This window comes from Patiria miniata, unplaced genomic scaffold (assembly GCF_015706575.1).
Source record: "Patiria miniata isolate m_02_andy unplaced genomic scaffold, ASM1570657v1 HiC_scaffold_20, whole genome shotgun sequence".
Taxonomy (NCBI): domain Eukaryota; kingdom Metazoa; phylum Echinodermata; class Asteroidea; order Valvatida; family Asterinidae; genus Patiria; species Patiria miniata.
This window is the reverse complement of record NW_024037059.1, coordinates 17,610,264-17,631,296: the sequence shown is the minus strand read 5'-3', so window position 1 is coordinate 17,631,296 and position 21,033 is coordinate 17,610,264. Positions and strand designations below refer to the sequence as shown.

General features: G+C 40.8%; 1 protein-coding gene across 4 annotated transcripts in view; it reads right to left on the bottom strand.

The window, feature by feature from the left end:
• LOC119727667 (protocadherin Fat 1-like) overlaps nt 1-19,282 on the bottom strand; it is a 94,209-nt gene extending 74,927 nt beyond the window's left edge. For all 4 annotated transcript variants that reach the window (XM_038199659.1, XM_038199661.1, XM_038199660.1 and 1 more), the window contains exons 1-2: nt 19,117-19,282; nt 11,209-14,539 (exon numbers count right to left, since the gene is read on the bottom strand). In XM_038199659.1, the coding sequence (XP_038055587.1) occupies nt 11,209-14,515 (3,307 nt within the window). In that variant the 5' untranslated portion in view covers nt 14,516-14,539; nt 19,117-19,282. The remainder of the gene's footprint in view (nt 1-11,208; nt 14,540-19,116) is intronic.
• Nucleotides 19,283-21,033: the final 1,751 nt, after the last annotated feature.

Genomic DNA, 21,033 nt, shown 5'->3' with positions numbered 1-21,033 from the left:
AAATGTCATTCTATGGGTTACTGGCCTCTGAAAAGATAAGGAGCAAAATCGCAGTTGCAGACTAACCCAATTTTTTATCACCAAGGCCGAAGCTTTTTAAAAATTTTATGGCAGTGTGATAAAAACCGTTACGCCGATCTCCATCAGTTTGAATACAGAATGCTGGATCTGTGTCATATCTTGATTTATGATGACAGACTCTCGTCCAATGAAAATGGACTACTGAAACTCACACCTCCGTGTCTGACAGTGGAGTGCCTCGATTTCCTTCAAATTGAATTCCGTCAACTTGTGATTCAATCAGGGAGAAATTTAATTTGCAGATACTGTGAATGAATGTTATCATATGGATGAGGGTGTGTTTTTTATGGAAATTGTCGCGTTATTTATTTTCAACCACAAACGCACCACAGATTATGAATTGCACAATGTTGTGTGAGATCATGATCATCGGAAACGCTGCACATCATTTGCCGACGTAACTACAAATCAGAATTGAAACCATTGTACACCTATGTGCGTACTACACCTCAAACATCCCGACCATTGCTTTGAGAATACACACTGCCCAGACAGCCCGGCGCCAACCTGTTCAGATCCGGCCACACGAGGGCCAGCCTAAGTACACCTTCTTTTGTTCCCCTTCGGAGAGCTATAAGGTGGTGAGCTCACCGGAGTGGCACAATGGACTCTGGAGCCCAGAACAAACAGCAGGCGGTGTGGGACACAATAGGGATGGGCTGCCCTAAGCGAGGCCACCAATTTCGCTTCAACTTGCTAAGCGGGCCCCTGATACAATACCCACCAATAAAACTCCTCAGCAGCAAGAGCAAGTAATAGGGTGACAATGAGAAGGGTTTTCAATGGGTTGTATAGCACAGTTTCAATTCCTTGTTTTTATGGTTCTAAGAAACGGACAAGAGATTGTGCTGTGCAGTTCTGGAAAACTGTGCTTTACAATGACAAAGATCTATATAACTCTCTGAGCAGGTCAAGACAAGTTTCTTGAAACTCCAACATTATGTAAGGTGCCAAGAATTTTCATTCATTATTAACAGCAACAAGTTTGGCTGTACTGTAAAGAGCCATATTAACTGTTTTCTCAAGCTAAATACATGTAGGTTGAAACCAGAAACAAATGAGGTCTAAAGGATTAAACAGTCCTGAACATTTCTTCCTGATAATGTGAAGTCAAAACAAAACAAAACAAAATCACAAGGTACATTTGTCTAGGCAAAAATTTCCTTTTCCCAACTGCAAAACGTCATCTTTCATTATCTTATTGTCCTATAGAAATCACATAATTGGTCCAAAACATCAGATACAATTTGGTTTTACAATCTTTACTTTGTAGTGACTGTCAAAAAGAAACAGTTTTTCAATGGGATACGAATGAGACATGACAAAGAAACAGATGTCTTTCACACAGGGATCCAATTAATACTTTGTGTCACCCTTCTTACACCAAAACTTGTTCGAAATTTCCTTGAATTGAGAGGCTTGTCCTCTTTTGAAACTCAAAAACCCTCACAGACTCGAGCAATTTTCAAAGTGTAAACAACATTTTTTTTTTAATTGGGATGAAAATCTATCCGGAATAGAAATGAATGCAGGGCAATGCCCCTCTCGTGTTTATCAACAGTCTCATTATCAAAGATTATAGGTTAGTGAAGTGAGCCGGGTAAATCCAGTGCTGGCTTGCGCTATTGTGCTGTCATATTCCAGAGATTTCAATCCATCCAGCCAATGAGAACACAATAGACTCAGCGGACAGTGCGCTGTCAGCGGACGAAGGACATCCTCGGCTTGAGGTGTGAACATCTTAATACTCAAGGTTAAACATTTGGTTTGACCAGGAATAACCCCAAGAAATGTCCATACTCAGGAACTTTCTCCAAAAGGACGTGCTCAGAACATACAGAATACAAATGTGAAGTCTCAAGAAAAAGCGAGGACATTTCAAACTGGATGGGACTTTCTTCAATGTTTTCCAATTTGAAATGGCAAACAAGGGGAGTGGAAAAGTAGAAAAGTAGCTAATCCAAGCAAAAGTTTAATGTCTAAACAAACCACAACAGTTTAAAAATGTTTAACAGAATGATTGAAGTTGTACATGTTGGAATGAATACGAATGTGATTTGTGTAAATTGACAGCATACAATGTACATGTATTAATATCAATCTCTTCAATGAGAAGGTGTTGCTTCTAAAGAACCAGTTTGTTAGAGTGTTAGAATGTTGCGGACATTATATTCTGTCCATTCTTAGGGCTCAGTCCATGTACATGTAGGCCAGCAAATGCAACATATTCTTTTCAATGCAATCAGTTCTCTGTTCTTGGAAAGGAGCTCGATTTCCCAGAGTGAAATTTTAGTTTTGGGCCGAGGCCAGCTGATTGATTTCGGATGGGTACGCTACCCGGTACATAAACCCCCAGTATCAACAGACGATCCCATTTCAAAACATTGCTTTTTAAACAGTGCTCTGCGCACACTTGTAAAATGTATATTCGGAAATATATACTCCATCTTGGCACAGGCATAAAACTTTTAAGAAAGACAAATTATACAAATACAGCTACTTTTTAGACTGAATAATTGCAGGTATTATATTTCTTACTTTTACAGTATACAGTATTTTACAGTAATGTACAGTATTCAAAAACTTAACTGGATTTTAGATTTGGCTTGGAACTTTGATAAAAATTTTGCATTATTTTCAAGATCGTTCTGAGAAAAAGAGGGGTTGTTTAGACTTCAGAGGGCCTTGGGTCTCCTCGTAAACAAACTTCGCTCATGCGTGATGAATTAGAGAAGGCTACAACATGCGCATACCAATGAGGAAACACAATAAGCCAGAGCACATTGTGTTCACCTCACCTGATTATAGACACAACAATAGAGGGAGGTGGGAGTAAAGACAATGGCTGGCCTGGGTCTAACAGCTGTTGACCTGGCAGGTGGGGTCAGGGGTTATTCTTTATTAATAATGCCCATTTGAGGTTGACCTGGGAATTTTGCAAATTCTTTTCTTTGTATGGGGATTTACATGTAAAATGCTAAGGACAGGTACATGTATGCCCTTCTCAGGCATGCATGTTAAATTAATGAATGGCTTGTTGTTTTGTGTGAGAGTAAATGTACCGGTAGGCTGGTCCAGCTTTTACAGATTTCTGAAAATTTCACAGGTATACAGGGGATTTGAAAAACACAAAAGACAAAATTTGACTGATCATGGAAGTTGTAAACAAATTATGCCTGCTGGTTAATTTTCAAGTAAACAGCAAGCTTCATTACCCAGTTGGAATGAGTGAATAAAAACAGTTTGGTTGTGATCAAATCCCTGCAGTAACCTGAAGCAAAGCCTGTAACAATTGGTGCAAAACGCGATATTCACAAAGGACAGTGCACATTCACAGTCGCCATAAAGTCCTAACCTGGCCTGCATATTTCCTGAACAATGAAGACAAGACAAAACGAAAAAAGAAATTGATAGACTGACAAATATTTAAGAACCTTTTACCGAATTGTATAAATCCCTCTGGGCAAAATAATCCCTCATACCGGCAATTTCACGGTTTCAAAACGGCACAGTTACAAAGCCTTCAATGAAAGAGCAAAAAAATCAACCCCGGAAGGTAGTTTCCAGAAGAGGGATAGTGCACGAAACTTGTAAAAACTGACACATGTCTGGTGTCAGCTTTTGTCGGATGGTCAGAATGGGTTGAAAGCAACCGGTTCCTCAATGGTATCCTGCCACAATAGGAAGCCATGGGGGACTTGGGTGGTAGACAGGGGGTATTAAATGGCCCCCTTTGCCCCCTTCCTATCCTTTGGTCTGGTGGCATTCCGAGCGCACCCATCCGTGATGAGGAACTGGAGGGTTCTATAGGAAGCCCGTCTCATTGACTCAAATCGTCTCATTGTTGTGATGCTCTAGTGGAACACCAGAAGTCTAAATCAACAGGGATGAATGGTCTGAATTTCTGAAAATTGCTCGGGCATGTACATGTATGGAGAGATTATGTACACATGATATACTGTATTTAATCAGCATACATGTACACGTAAAACGTACAATACATACATATTCATGTTCTGGTACTATCCATGTACACAAGGTAGGCCATACGGTGCAGGACAGCATATATTGTGTCTGTCACTCTGTTGTTAGGGCCTGAAATATCTACTTTGCTAGTTGTAGTTTGTCAGATTAAATCTACACATGTGTGGATTTCTTGGTATTTTTTTTAGTTTTGAGCATTTCAAAAGTAAAATACCAAACCCCTAAACCCCCTTTCCCCAAAAAGTTGAAACTTTTTGGACAGCATACAACATCTCTCAAATCACGCTTACTAATTTCCATCAAATCGCAGGCCAGGTATATTACAGCTGAAATGACGACCCGCAAATTGCATGAATACACAAACCCCACACCGGGATTCCTAGATTAATGACTCTGCTGATGGTTACTGAAAGCTGATACAACAGAACTCTGTTCCACTCAGATACGCAGATGTCAAAAAAAAAATAATACCACAGTAATATGAAAACCATCTCAGTGTGCACATCAAAATCAAAGGTTGTGCCGCACAGCCCTAGTATCATTAAAGGGCTACACAACCTTCGATAGGAGTCATTCACCAGTCACTGAAGGGTCAAACAATTTTGCCTTTGAGAAAGTAATGATAGAATCAAAACGACAGGTTTACAACTATTCATATGTCCAATAAAATAAACTAGACACGTTGAAATTGTCAAGAAATGTATAGAAAGTGTCACACTAATTCTGAAAATAAAGGTACACCGGCACGAAAAACACCTGGCTAAATTCAGACAGGTAAGAATGTGAGGGCAGAAATTTACAAATGTGAGAATTCAGAAGACATTGAGGAAAACAACGTTCATTCTCCCTGAAGGCCAACACTCACAGTAACACTGTGAACAGATCAAACATTTAGCTCTTCGATCCTTCCAACCAGAATCATTTAATGAGTATTATGTTTGCCTAAAGCAGTCGTCCAAAACCATAATGGCATGTTTTATTCCTCCAAACTAACTACAGTAACTCTGAAAATTTATCTAAAGAATGTAGTGTCAGGTTTGCTTGGCGTTCCATCTTAATAAAGAGAATTGTAAGATTTACGGGACCAGTCCACTAACACACAGCCTGTTCAATCAATGTCAGGCTCCCCTTCACCTGAATAAATTTCTCGGCACAGGTGCGATGAAGCGCTGGGCCAGTAAAATAGCCTCTGACATTTTTCTATCGCGGGTCGCAAAGAAATTAGCTTTCAAACACCCATGGTTTGTTCAACTGTTCTTCTTGATTAGATTTCAAGATAGGCAGAAATAAAAACACTGGGTTACTTGTATTAAAAATAAAAAAATCTAGATGAGATTTAAAGGATTGCAAGCAATGTGAGTAAGTTTAAACTTTACGGTTACACGATAAATCTCTGTTGTGAGTCTGTTTGGTTCTGAAAAGAGTCCCCCCCCCCTTCTTCTTAGAACCTCACAAACTCACAAAAGAGACTGGTTGCATGGTGTAACTGAAATTGTATAAAAAAAAATCCCAGAATTTTTTTACTGCATTCTATAAGTTTTCCCACCATAAGCTTAATTATGTACGATGAACATGTACGTAATGGATCCACAAGCTGTCGGGACCATGTCCTTGAAAGAGCTTTAATAGGAAAGTACAACACATGTACGCTTAGTCGTATAAAAAAAATTGAAGCGTAATATACATGTATTGCATGATAAACATAAAGCCAAGGCAATTTCTCCCATTTTTTTTAATACAGTACTGACAATAAGTGATGCATCAGCTGGAACATGTTCAAGCGGCTTCCTCAATTTCATACAAATTTAACAATGCACAGATATTGTTTACATGTATTGACACTCTTTCAATTGGTACTCACATGCATGTGACTTGGAGAAGAATATTGCATGCTGAAAATACGAGCCCAAATATAACTGCAGATAGACCTACTTGTTCAATAATGATCAATGTCTTTCCTAGTGGTTTTTTTTTTTCAATATTACTGCAGTGCTTTCAGAATCTGTGGTTGGATGATTAAACATTATAGAAGGAAGTGGGAATTCCAGTGTTTAATCAAGTGTTTGTAGGACTCAGGGCGAGTGTGGATAGTAGACCTATGATTAATTTTTTTACAACACGGTTGATTTGCGGGCTGGAATCTTTTGCTGCGATCCAGAGGAATGTTAGTTTTATAGCCCTCGCGCTTGGTTTATGTATTTGTGTCCTGCGCTTGCGGTATTGCGACATTTCTGGAGTTGGTATGGATTACAATGGCACGCTGAGCATGCAGGATTAGGTGTAGGCCCACTTAACAAATAGATAACTCTGCAATTTATGCCATCATAGATCGTTTGACGCAATCCACTTCTTACTGTTCAAATGGTCGAGCCTACAAAAAAAAGTCTGTTTTTCTGACATGTTTGGGGTCCATTTCCCATAACTTTTTCTTTTTATAAAGAAATTTGAAATTGGAAAAGTGGTTTACAGTAGCAATTTTGTGCCTTTCCCCAAGAAAGGATTGAAATTACCCAAGGCTAAAAAGTAATAAATTTGTCCTTGCAATTGAAAACAGTTCAGAAAGTTTGAAGAGGACATTTTAGATAGACTTGCAAAATGTACCTGCAATTATCGGCACTGGACATTACATCAAAAAGCCGACAGGATTTGCACCTGAGGTCCTTTGGCCAAATTTCTCCAACCATGGCAAAACTAAATTACACTGCAGTAGGGTCAATTGACTGTATTCCAACATTAATTAATCAAAAATCCTTGAAGATTGGGTTGATTGACCAGTTCAATTATCGACCAACAAAAAAAAGAGGCCATTTCGGGACAGTGGCAATTTGGGCTTTTATCCTGACTTGGACCATTGCCCAAGGCAACGAATATAATTTGACCTTTTTTTGTGTCTAGACAATAATAATCCAGCTGTATCAGTGTACACGTATCTGGTCAAGGTACCGGTAACATCAAGACCTATCAACAAAGATTAAATTACTAAACAAAAATCTCATGCTGTGCCATAGCACCGGGTAAGTGTCTTGGTGTGACCATGGAGGAATGTTCTTATTCCTCCATGGTGTGACTGTGATCACCAAGGGACACAATTTAAGAGACCATAAATTTGTTTTCTTGAATGATGCAAAATTTCTGCTAAGACGGACTGTATCACTGTACATGTAGGCGTCTTCATGTTACATAAATTTCTCAGACATCTGTGAATGAGATCTCTTTTCTCCTGTCCGCTCTGGCACCGAAATGCAATCACGCATTTCGGGTACTTCCCAATTTCCCCGAGATGAAAATCCATTCAACAGCAGCTAGAATGCATAGGAAATCCTCTGACATGATCTACATGAACTACGGTGTTTCAAAATTTAAGTTCAGTTCAAAATGTATGGAGCCAAATCCGGGGGGAAATATTGAAAAGGGCCAACGCTTCAGTTCTTAATACTGAGTCCACGGTTTCCTCCATCTGTATGTAAACAATTCTAGGACAAACCAAGTTCAGCTGCACATGTTGATCTCAATTCATTTCTCAATTTCCAATTTAGATTCGATTAACGTTTCTATGGGTATACAGGAAAAAAATAACCATTGACCAACCCCATTCAATTATGTACTATGTAGGTGTACCCATTTTATAAAATCCAATGAGAAATTAGCGTCCACAATATGTCTAATTTCCTACCCCGGAGCCAAGTCCAAGGAGAGGGATCTGTTTGCCATCGATGCGGCACAGATGTAAATGCCAGATAAGGTATTGTGCCACATATTTCTCTCAAATTTCGAGATGGTAATCTCGTATTAGAAATGACGGAAAAACAGGCTTGGCTAAAGCCGTGACTAATGTATAATTAGATGTGGAATGTTCAGGAGCTCTGTACTAAAAGCTCCAATTTGATTTGTAATTCACTGAGAAAGGGAAAGAAATGAAAAGTTTTCAATGTTATTGAAAAAGTTAACCGATGCTTTTTATAATTTCCAGCGTACTGCAGTCACTACAAATCTCAAACAAATTGATGGATCACCCATCTGTATTGACGTGAGTTACAGTGCAGTTTTTCTTCAGAGGATTATTATTTATGTATTGGGCCTTGTCAAATGTATTTAGAGTAGACCATTTGTAATTTGAAGTCAACAAAAGTGCTCTAAATCTAAAGACGAACGCTTACACGATAACATGATGAAGTTTTAGCTCTGTGAATGCCGTATATTTCAAGAAAACAGAATGAACATTGATGCAATATTCTGGATCTCGATTTCAATTCCAAAGTTGCTGAGTCGTATTTTGAATTGAGCCCTCTCGTGACATTTCTCTTCGCCAGCAAAATATGCCCGGAAAAACTGCACGTACTGCTCTTTAACGTTTTATTGCGACTAATAATATGCGCAGCATTTTGTGGCAGCTGCTTGATGGAAGCTTACTTCCCTATCGTCACTTGATGGCACATTCAAGCAAACAAACAGATTTGGCATGCAAACAACTAGATAATGCCCAGACCATGGAGGCCAGTATGTGATAAGGGTGACATTTAGAACGAAGCATACTTCTGAATCATAAACCACTCAAATAGGGATGTTTTCAGATTGGAAGGGCTATTGTGAGAAACACTTTTGGAAAATACGATGCAATAAATTATTCAAAAATAACATCACTTGAACTGGGTGACGGAAATATTTCCCCTATAAAGCAATTCTAAAACTCTTAAAGTTGCTGACTCACAAGAATACAATTTCCTGATTCATGCACCTAAAAGGGTTTCTAAATGTGACACGAATGTTAAAAGCCTAACAAGTTTGATATCCAACAGGAAAGGAAAAAAAATGAAAACATTTAATACGACAGATGCATGAAAGCAGCATATATTCCTGCTGTGCATATTTTTATAGCTTCTGAATCACATACAAAGTACTGATACATGTTTCATATATTACATGACGGACATTTTCCTTAAACTGTACACGTTCGATTAAAAATTTTCAAACAATGACTCAGGGACACATGTATTATTACTTCATGGAAATTACTTGTGTATCAATGCACTTTATTTAGAAATGGAAATAACATGGTTGACTGATTTACTGATTCTTATTGCACAATTCAGTGTTTCCAGAATCTAGTGTTGCTTAGTTGTAGCATCGTTTTCTAATTTGGCAGGCATTTGCATGTTTTGTATTCCATTTGATCATGAAACAAACAAGTTTGTTTTATTGAAACAAAATGAAGAAGTGAGAAGGATATTTATAAACAGATTCAATGCAGCCCTTACGAAAACATTCAACCTGATCTGTAATAAACCTATGTACGTGTATGTACTGTTGTACATGCACCGGTACCGGTACATTACCCCACTACTTTTACATTACATGTATATTGTGGGTGAAGGGAGGCAGCATCAGCCTTCAGGTATTTTGACAATGGATTTAGCCATTTCATCACTATTCCTGTGAATGAAACACCTGGGAATTAAGCTTTCCAGGGTCCCGACCACTGTCAACCCCTGAAATGCCAACCAGTACTGCCAAAGCACTGCATCAATAGTCTGAACCGAACAAACTTGTCAAGAGAGATCACTTTCATATTCCAAGCTGATTAGACAGAAGCATTTTGTGAAACAACCTAACGCTACAAGTGTTAATTTGTTTGAAAATAATACTTCAAGTTAACAAACCCCTGACCATCTGTCACCATCAAACAACATGTCCAGGCCTATTCATTATAATTTGTACACCTTGGCTAACCTCCCGTGGTTTACCAGACAGAAACGCGACACCAAAAGTGTGCTGATTAATTCCCCAAACGGGAATGAGATTATTTCCCCAAACGGGACCAGCAGGGAGCAAAGTGTGGCTCTGCTATGTAATGTGATGCTGCAAAGAGTGTGCTACTGTAATACCATTAGAGCGTACCCTGTTCTTGCTCTATGGCGTTACTGAATACGGTAGCTCGGTCTAGTTACTTTACTGTTAAAGACCTCTTTTTTTCCATGCAAGAGCACACCTAGCTGAACTGGCAGCATTGATATTCAAATGACCTGCACTATTTGACAGGCTGATCACCCGCGCACACTCATGGTTCAGAGTGGTCCAGTTGGCCGAGTCACCACCTCATTGTGCAGGCTGCACTGCCTGTGGCTTTCTTGCTACGGTAGCACTCTGCGTGTCTTATAGACACTCCGCGCGATTAGCAGACCCAATAAAACCAATACCCAACCCGTTTAATCATCAAACCATAAAAAAATCAATGATTATGCAATGGGGCCATTATGCGGGCAGGGTGGGACCCATCGGGTCGGTCGATGACCTGTGTGACCTTCGCCAAGTTCCCATCAAAATAACCATAAATACCTGTAGAATATAATGCAGGGATTTACAATATAATAAGAAAACCTTCAGGACGACAGTATTATTTGCAGGCCTACAACTGGGTGAAAGTCTCCATCACAATAGTGCTTTATGAGGCGTCTCAGCGGGAAAATTGTCGCTCTGAAATTCTACCCGCATGGACATTTTCTGATAAAACTGGTAAAAAATAGTCTAGCCTTGTACGAATCCCTGATTTCCTTGTGTGGTGTTACCTTACATGACAGCATCCCAGTACAATGCCCGACTTGAGCCAAACATATCAGTGGCATTAAGGCCAAAGAATTGCAAGACCTACATGATCAAATCGTTGCATGTTCTGATAACTCCCGGTAGTAATTTTGAAAAGGATGAAAGAAAATAACAATGTGAGCGGGGATTAATGAAGATCACGTTTCCAACATAGCGGAAGACAGAGAGCACGATGCGTCACAATACGTTACCAAGCGCAATGATTAATACTTAATAGTGAATAGGTCAGGACTTGTTTTAGCAAGTGAATGCCATGTTTGCATAGTGAGCAATATATAATGAAATGCGGATGTGGGTGTCTAAATTAAATGGCATTCCTTTCAATTGAACGCATCTATTCAGTTGATTTGATGTATTTTTCTTAAGGCATTTAAAGAACAAACGTTCAGCGAAATAAAAGTGTCATGTTGGATTTCAAATCTGCTTCAATTCTTTTCAAATCTGCTTCAATTCAAGAAACAATTCTGCAATGTTTCTTGTGTCCTAAAAGCCTGACAGATTTTTGTTTTCATTTTCCCTGTTTTTCTATGATGGATAACTCACCTCCATTGTCAATGGTGAACCATCCCAGTCCACTTCCGTCTTTGATGGAGTAGGTTACAACTCCATCCATGCCGGTATCCATATCTGTGGTGGTCACCGTCATCACCTCCGTCCCAATGGTGGCATTCTCCAGTACAGTCCCTTCAGCATAGAAGCTATTGAAGGCCGGTGCGTGCCTGTTCTCGTTGACGTCCACAACCTGGACAAAGACGTGGCACTGGGATGTGTTCGCTGGGGAGCCTTGATCTTGGAGATTAACCAAGATGTCGTAGATCTGGATGGATTCAAAGTCTAGTTCTGAGATCAGGCGCAAAGTGCCGTACTGCTCATCAATGGCAAATGTGCTTGTGTCATCATCCGCGATGCCAAAGGTGACTTGTCCATTAGGGCCGGCGTCTGGATCCAGTGCCTGGATGGTCATGAGGACTGTGCCGATTGGAAGGTCCTCTCGCATCCGGACATTGAAGATGTCCCGCATGCAGCGGGGTGGGTTGTCGTTGATGTCCAGGACAGTCACAGTGACCATCGTTGTGCTGGACAGTGGGTTATTGGCTGCCATGTCATTGGCCTGGACCTTGATGTTGTGGACAGGAGTGGTTTCGCGGTCAAGGGACTGGGTGACACGTAGCTCGCCAGTGCCACTGTTGATGGCAAACTGTGGAGAGTCACTGACAATGCTGTAACGGATGTCCCTGTTCCTGCCGATATCCCGGTCGCTGGCATGAACCGCGAGAAAGACAACACCAGTTTCTGTGTCCTCAGAGAGCTCAATGTCGTACTGTGTCTGATCAAACACGGGGGCATTGTCATTGACATCTTCGACGTTGATGGTGATGTGCCGTTTTTCTGTGTTCCTGGACTGTCCCAGGTCCGACACTTTGATGGTCAGAGCGTAGCTGGCATCCTGTTCTCGGTCAAGAGGTCTCAGGACCCGAAGGATGCCTGTCTCAAAATCCATTTGGAAGCGAGAGTCATCATTTCCGTCAGAGATGGCATAGATGAGTTTCCCGTTGAAGCCAGGATCACTGTCAGATGCCTTCACATGGACAACATCACTGCCAACTGCTGCATCTTCCCTCACGGAGATGATTGAGGGGAAGTCTTCATCAAACTGGGGCGTGTGGTGGTTTGTGTTGTACAGTTCAACAAAATCGACACCAGGGACATTCTCAGAGAATTTTTCATCCTCAGTCTTCTGATGGAGAAGGTCTCGGAAATCTCTCAGAGCTGTGGTGGATTTGCACCTGACTTTGGAGTCTCTGACGTGTGCACCTGGGTTGATGTTGCGATTGTTATTGATGCTGATGTTGGTGTACATGTAGCTTGCAGAGGTCTCACTGTCATTAGCCATGATGCGCAAGCTGTAAAACAGCCCATCTGTGTCCTCAATTTGTCTTCTCAGTGTCAAGTTACCAGAGGTTGGGTGCAGAGCAAAGAGGTCCCTTGTGTTTCCCGAGACAATGCGCAACTCTCGCTCATCTCCATCAAAGTCAATTGCTGAGATAAGTGCAATATTTTCCCCAGCAGTCAGGGTGCGAGAGATGGTTCCAACACAGTCTATCTTTTCAAACTGCGGGCGATTGTCGTTGATGTTCTGTAGACGGATGGCCACTAGGACTTCAGACTCTCGGCGGAATGGAGATCCCCAATCCGATGCCCTAACCCGAAGATTGTACTCTCGCCTCATTGTTTCATAGTCCAGCACCTTGCTTGTGTTGATAAATCCCGTCATGTGATCGATGGTAAATGGAATAGGGTTTGTGTTAGCCAGGCTGTACGATATGAAACCATTTTCCCCAAGGTCGGCATCTCGTGCAGTGACTTGTACAACTGGGGTGTGGACGGGAAAATTTTCTTTGATTTCAAAACTGTAAGACTGCTGGTCAAAGACGGGGCTATTGTCATTTGCATCTAGCACGTACACAACAACATAGGCGACAGCTTTGCTCTCTTCAATGACGCCATTAACGGTGATGTTGTAGACTGATTTTGTCTCACGATCCAGCTCTTGCCGCAGACTGATATACCCAGTGCGCTCATTGATGGAGAAAACCTGAGACTTGCTTTCTGCCAGAGAATAGGTGATAGCCAGGCTTGGATCCTGGTCTTCGGGAGCCACAGAGATAAGCGGCGTGTTGATTGGAACCAGCTCAGAGACAGAGATGTTCATAATTTGACTTCGGAAAATCATTGCGTGTTGGTAGGATCCTGAAATCTTAACTGGAATGATCTCTGTCGTTGTCTGGGGTGGGCTTCCCCGGTCTGAGGCCACCACTGTGAGGTTGAAGTCGGCAGGGGAGGCAGCCTTGAAGACAAACTGGGTCTTAATGTGAAATACTCCACCCTCATACTCAATATGGAAGTACTCCTCAGGATCACCATCAACGATGCGGACATCAGTCACTTCACCGTTGCTGCCATCATCTTCATCCGTGACCATGATGCTGGCAAAGATAGTGCCGATATCGCTATTGCGCGACAGCTGTGTCTGCATTTGAACACTCATGACTGGGGCATGCTTGTTGACTTCTGCCACTTGGACTCGCAGGGTAGCCTCAAAGGGAGGGGCCATGTTGTACGGCATCATCCCTCTGTCCTTGGCAATGATGACCAGGCTATACTGACGGGTCTCCCGATAATCCAGGGCTCTAGTCAGGGTGACCACCCCGCTGGTCGGATGGATGGCAAACTGGTCAGTCCGCCTCTTGAAGCTGTAATACACCTCCCCATTGGTGCCCGAGTCTGCGTCCGTTGCTTCCACCGTGATGATGCTGGTTTCCACAGGTGTGTCCTCTGGAACGGCAACCGAGTAGCTCTGCTGGGAAAACAACGGCCGCTGGTCATTTGCATCAGTGACTTTGACCACCACGTTGGTCATGGTAGTGACCGGTGACTGGCCACGGATGCGACCCACTGCCTTGACGCGTAGTCGGTACTCTGCCTTCTGCTCTCTGTTGATGACACTGGAGCATGTCTCGTCTTTGCTTTTACAGGGAATGGTGCGGATCCTGAGGAACACAAAGTCCCCCACCCTCTCGTCAGTGGCTCGGAAGAGTCTGTCCTCGTCCAGTATTGTGTACTTGACTCCAATGATATCTGAATCCAGTGGAACATATATTCCTGTCTTTGGTTGCGTTGTGATGTATGTTCTGACTTCGGCATTCTCCGGGATGCTGGCATTGTACAGTGGCTCGGTGAACTGGAAGTTGTAAGCGGGCTCTTGCGCTGCGGCAGTCCACAGAGCAGCAGTGAACACTGTGATGAGTAATGTGACTGCCCAACAACTCGGCTTCACCCTCACAGCCATGGTTAATACACCACCAAATGGACTCTGAAAAAAAGAACAGAAAAAATGGAAGATGGTATCAGAATTATTCGTAATTTAAAAATTATAGCAATTTTCTATAACAAAATAATTGTCAGAGGTAACAAAATGATTGTCAGAGGTTACACAATAGAACAGGAAGTCACTTCTAAAGTTTATGATTTGTTGTACATTTTATTGGGAAAAAAATCATCATTTAATTCAATTTGCAGGTTATATGCGATCAATCACCATTCAGCATACATACGCACATCCTTTCAAAGAGGTCATTCATTGTGGACATGAACAAATGAACTGCACCCCAAATTTCCACTTAAAGAAATAAACACCTACGGCAGTCAATCCAACAAATGTTGCTCTTTCAAACAAAATTGAAGCAAAGAATAACTTCCTCACAAGTGAGCACAGGAGTGCCTCGAACACACAACAGTAGCAATTTGAGGACTAGGGTTCGGGTCCTTCTGCCCTTGGGCACCGTGGCCTCAATGACCCTAGGAAAACCCCAATAGCAGGTGGCTGACTGCCTGCGGTTGTGAAGGATCCATAAAAAAGGACAGGAAAGAATGTGGGGTCTAAGGGGAAGTAATTGATAACAATTATTTCCTGGGTTTCTTAGCTCAACCATTTATGAGGGATGTTTGGGGAGATTACATCAACTTTCAAAAAAAAAGGAAAAGGGAAAAACCACAAAACAATACACAGAATTTAAAGTCGTCTTATTTCATAAGCTGCAGGGTTATTTTGTAGGATCAGAATTTGCCAAAATTGGTAAATGACTTCACTTTTCCTGTCGATTTCCGTGCAAAGAAAAGTAAGCGCAAAGACACTGCAATTGCCATGGGAAGGAACATACTTTGTCAAGAATGCTTACTACAAGTATTCTGCCGGGCCCCAATTCACATGTGTGGTGTAGTGCACGTGTGTAAATGACAGGCCATCCACTATATGGTGGGCTTAGTATCTAAATGTGCGTCATATTTCTGAAGCATTCCGGTAGATCCAATCAAGTTTTCATCCATCAATTTCAAGTTCTGTGCTGCAAAGGCACAATTACTGGAGTCAATCTTGCCCAAGTACCTGTCCTGTAGTTTTAAAGGTCGCAAGCCACATGTGCAGACACTCCGGCGCTACACTCGGCACTCGCTGTAGGAATTTTTTCAATAACCTGAAGCAAGGTGGACTGAAATGGGTAGGGAGGGCTGGGATGTGGTACAGGAGAGACGTGATTGGGAGAAGTTGGGGAATGCCACCCCCTGATGACAAACCCAGCGTCAACTTCCTACACCACACGATGACCCGCCAGCAAACGAACGGACGCACAAATTCCTCCAAGATGCCTCATAATTTTACCATTTCCATTCCATCCACAAGGCATGAAAAGGGTTTATAATCATTCCGGTATCGATCGGACCCACGCCAAAACTAGCAGTGAGCAAAACAGGGGGATTAGCACAGCCACTCGAGCAGAGCTGATCCCCTTCAGTCGGGACGGATGATCAATATTTTGGGTGACAATGACCAACTTGGCTTGCCTACCTCCAAGCGTCCAACTCCCCACGGTTGAATAGACCATCTTAAAGGGAATATACATCATTTGCTTTTGCTGTAATTTTCAGAAATGGATGGAATTGGGGGGTTGGAAATATAAAGCAAATATAGTTACACTAACTTTTTGGAGGTTTTGGGTTCGAAAATGCTATAAAAACCAAGAAAAACGATCATTTTCCTGTAGTCTGGTTCCCTGACTCCATATAAGAAGAAACAGAGCAGTTTACATACATTGGGGGAATTGTAAGGTCAGGGAACCAGTCTAGCTGGCTCGTACCCGTTTATAGGTTTGTAATCGATTGCAAACAAGTGCAATGGTCAATTGGGGCCAGTATTTGAAAAAAAGCCAGTTGTTTCCAACGCTGATCGGCCGATCAGCATTGGAAATTGATACAAAAATACCACTTTTCTTGAAAATGACAGTATACCAGGTGCCATAATTTTACAGGATGCTTTAGACTGTCATTTACCAACATCCTGTTAAGGTATTTCGCAAAAACTTGGTAGTTTTATTTTTCGATGTTTGCAAATGTTGTATATTCCCTTTAAGAATATCAAGAGCAGTAAAAGCCATTATGAATCCACATTCATTGTGTTCACAGAGGTGTTTATTCATCAGGATGGAAATCCAGTAAACAACTCCCCAAGTAGGACTGCTGTATTCATCGTTTACTCACTGATATCCACAGTAACACTGGGTTTATTGTTTTCCAGGTAAATGTATAATAAATTATAACAAAACCAATGAGGGAATTTTTAAAAATCAAGCATATTTTTTTTCAGTGAAAAGTGAAAGCGTGTAGTTCTGAAACGTGCAGACTTGTGACACTATAACTTAAACGCGAACAAATAAAATGCATGGCATAAGAGACACAGCAGTTTTTGCCACACCACAACCCAATTTGTTATTTAATTTTGGGCAAATTGATATTTTACACGTCAAGAAGAATTTTGAGCAAATGGTCATGTTCCAAGTGCGTGACAAAGTATAAAGAAACCAGAGCCATGGGCCAGAGTAGCAGACACACAGGCAGTAAGTAATAAGTCAATGCTGGGCATCTGTCATCTCAATTTCTCAGTGACCAAAAGAAGAAAGCCCAACCCACTAAACATGATGTATGTTTATTTGTAAGTACACTGATATTCGATGCCACAAATAATTTTCTTCCAACACTGGTTTCGTTAGACTCATTTCACTCCACTCACTCCTCATACAAGGGTTATTCACTCCAGCGATTACAAAACCTCGGGTCCAAATCCGCAAGTACAATTCAACAGAACTCCCGCTGAGTTACACAAGAATGTCTGGGGAAGGAGGTCTTGTACGGTCCAGCGCAACGGAAAAATTCAACTCTACTGGTGATCTGGGTATTAATCATTGTGCAGACCAACCCATCAGCTCAGTCCATGGACCCTTAGGATTATTACAGGTGCATGGTCAAATGCTGGGAAACCATTTATAGGGCGAATGCAAAGTTTGAGGGCTTGAAGGCAAATTTTGCAAATATTTTATCTTTTACAGTGCTTTACTTTACTTTATTTCGTCTCAAGGCAGAGGACAAAAGTACTTAGAAATCATTATGATTCATAGCTTTTATAAGTTTTAGAAACTAAAGATAAGAATTATTATGGGAAGAACACTGTCAACAGATACAGGGAACCCACAAAAGCACAGCTTGTAGAGTATGCGTGCCCAAAACACAAATAGCAAAGAAGATACAGAAAGACAAGAACGATGTAAACAAGTACAGCTGTATATAAACAAATATTAGCTAACCAAAAAAAAAAACACGACCAAAAAATGAGAAAAAGCATAATTAAATTGAAGGTAACTTTTAAGGGAAACTGATTGAATTTACAGGCTTCCGAAACATGCACAAAATGTAATACACTGGAAACTGTCAAGAAAGCCATAGCAGTAAATGAAAAAAAAAACAACAACAACAACATCATGAAGGAAAAAAATGCTTTAAGCTGAATTCTAAGAAGGTTTGTAATTTCGAACAGTCAAAGTATAGAATGTAATATTCATTTAAAGTAACATCATACACAAACAAACACTAAATTGTAAAGTAAAATACTTCATCAACAAAACATTTATGTTTAAAAGTAGAAGTACAGTGCAAGCTAAACGAAATGGGGAAAATGTCAAAACATAATTTCATTCAAGGTGAACTTTTAAACTTTTAAGGAAATCTTGACATTGTGGAGCTTTATTTTGCAATCACAATTATTATATCAAATAATCAAAAGTTTATCCACGAAGGAAAACAATTTCATAAGTACTGGTCAATGTGTACTGACAATTGAAAAGAGGCTTAGGTTCTATTTTCTACCATGTAAATCTCGAGTCAACATGGTCAATTAATTTTACAAAACTGAATTTTACACTATTCTCATGGCCGTTGGCCGGTAAACGTACAACTGCACAACAAATGTTCTTTGTATCTATCCTACAAATTAGAATTACCACAAATGACATTTTGATTTCAAATAAATACATACAACCATTTGAATGTGCAAAGTCAACTCTGTTCATGCAAGGAGGGGAAAATATGTATTTCATTCCTCCATGGTTTCCCCGGCCCTGCATGTACCTCTCCATGATGATGATTACCATTTTTCTCAATGAATAAGGCCGCTTTTTTTTGCTTTTTTTCCCCGGAATTATTCATGCTTCTTGTCATGCTTGTGTCCTCAAACAGTCAAAAATATCATGCATGTAAAACACAAACCCCACCAAGTGGTAGCTTCATGACATTGGTTTTTCTTTCCAACATTTCCATGTCAAGAGCGTGTACAGCTATTACAACTTGAACACCAAGTACGACTTTACACCCAAGGACTTCGCAAAGCGTACGCCACACACAATGCCTACGGGCCACAACGGTCACCACGCGGTACAACTCGTCTCTCAATCCACGGTAAACTCAACGTTGCGATAACTCCCTCCGCGCCGTACAACCATCACTCACAACACACCACTTTCAAGTTAATAGTTTAAAATTATATAAAATAATGACAACCATACTCACCACTACCTGAAGATATCCGGCATCATTTGGGGTTATTTCTCCTCATATGTATTGTCCAAGAACGCAGTTAATAATCCAAAATTTTAGAACGGATCTCAGTCGATTCGCCTTGGTTCATGAACTGAGCGAACACAGACCGATGATAAATTCCGTACACATGCAAACGTACGTATACGGTACGTGCATGCAGTCGCGCATGCGATATATTGCATACATCCAGCTGATAGCCGTAGAACCACTTCCTCCCTCCGCTCGTAATAATATAGTGCCCAACGTTTCTTCTTTCTCTAATTTAATAACTGAACATGGACACTTATTACTTTAAATATTTATATTTCATACTTTGTGTGACCCAAAGGGCAAAATTGATCAGTTTTATTTCTTGGAATGTATATTCCATGTCGATTGCGGATTGATACCTGATGAATAATTCATAAGCAGTGGTCTCGGTAGCGACCAATCGGCGAAGCATTAATCACCAAACCGGAAATGCAGGTATACAAGTTTTGTATTGTACATTACCTGTACCACAATGGTGAAGTACCGCCAGGTATGGTGGCACGTGCCAGAGGAACTGAGAAGACTTCGGTTTTGGTTTCTTGTGTTGATGACGAAATGATTTTTAAGACAGTAAACTGTCTCACAGATTTGAGGTTGTTTTACTGTTCATACCAAGATATGCAAGATACTTGTACTTTAAAGAATAGAATTAAAAGTTCATGCTCCGTACGGCTGTTTTAATTGGACCCATCATGGAGGTAGAATTATACAGTGCCCCGATACCATTATTAAGTTACTATTGTATTCCTCAAAATGTGTACATCTAATTAAGCTCATATATTTAATTAAGCCTGAATATCAAAATAAGATTTTTTTTCTGTTCACTTGACTGTTCAGGCAAAAAAGCTCTGCGAACTTTAATAATCGGGGTGAATAGGTAAAGGGGGCGCCCTTGCTTTGGCGTATAATCTGTGAGGGCTTGGCTAATCAGCGGGATGGTTATGATAGCGCTTATATTAGGATTAAGATATCGGTAATATAAGCATCTTTCGGGGTCAAATAAATTAGACATACACGTAATTATTTTCGTCTCTGGGGCAAAACACAAACGCTTAAACCTTTATTCACAGTGACACGTCTGTTTAGCCATGCGCAGGGATATCTCTTCTCTTCTATGTGTTTTTTAATGGTTTTGCCAACTAACAGATTGTAACTGTAAGTTTCAAGTATACATGTGTGATGAGTAAGCTAACCAATTCATGAAACTGTTTAATCGTAGAATGAGTAGAGAAGGGCAATAGGGTGACATCATACATAAATATAATTCATAAATTCCCTCTCTATTGTGAAAACATCAAAGTGTATTGTAGACAGATGTAAATTGGCCAATAGACCTACCACAGAACTGGCAATACCAAGAATTTTACGAGGGAAATTTCGAACTCCGTAAAAAGACGTCTGACGCAACCGATATTTGTTAACAGTTTCCACAAGTTGACCACAAAAAATTGCCAACAATGTATACGGGGCTCACCGCAATGCCGTTACGCCCATTATTCAAATAGGCATAAATTCACAGGTTGAAATAGTGAGTAATCTCTGGATATACGTTTTCAGTGCGCGTCACAGTGATTTTGTGGTTAAGTTCAAATAGGAAGGTTTTCATTCTTTGAACCACTGTGTTAACTCTACCCTACCCAACCCACCGTACCGGACCCACCCGTACTCCAAAAAAGAGTCTCTGCACTATATTTTGTTGTACTATATAACGGATTTTTCTTTTAATACGATCATCAGTAATTCTACCTCACCTCCATGATTTATTTGAGGGACTTATTAACCCCATGGTGAGAGACCCAACACTAGCAACTGCATCTTCGCTACCTCCATGGCCCGACAATCTCATTAATCGCCAGA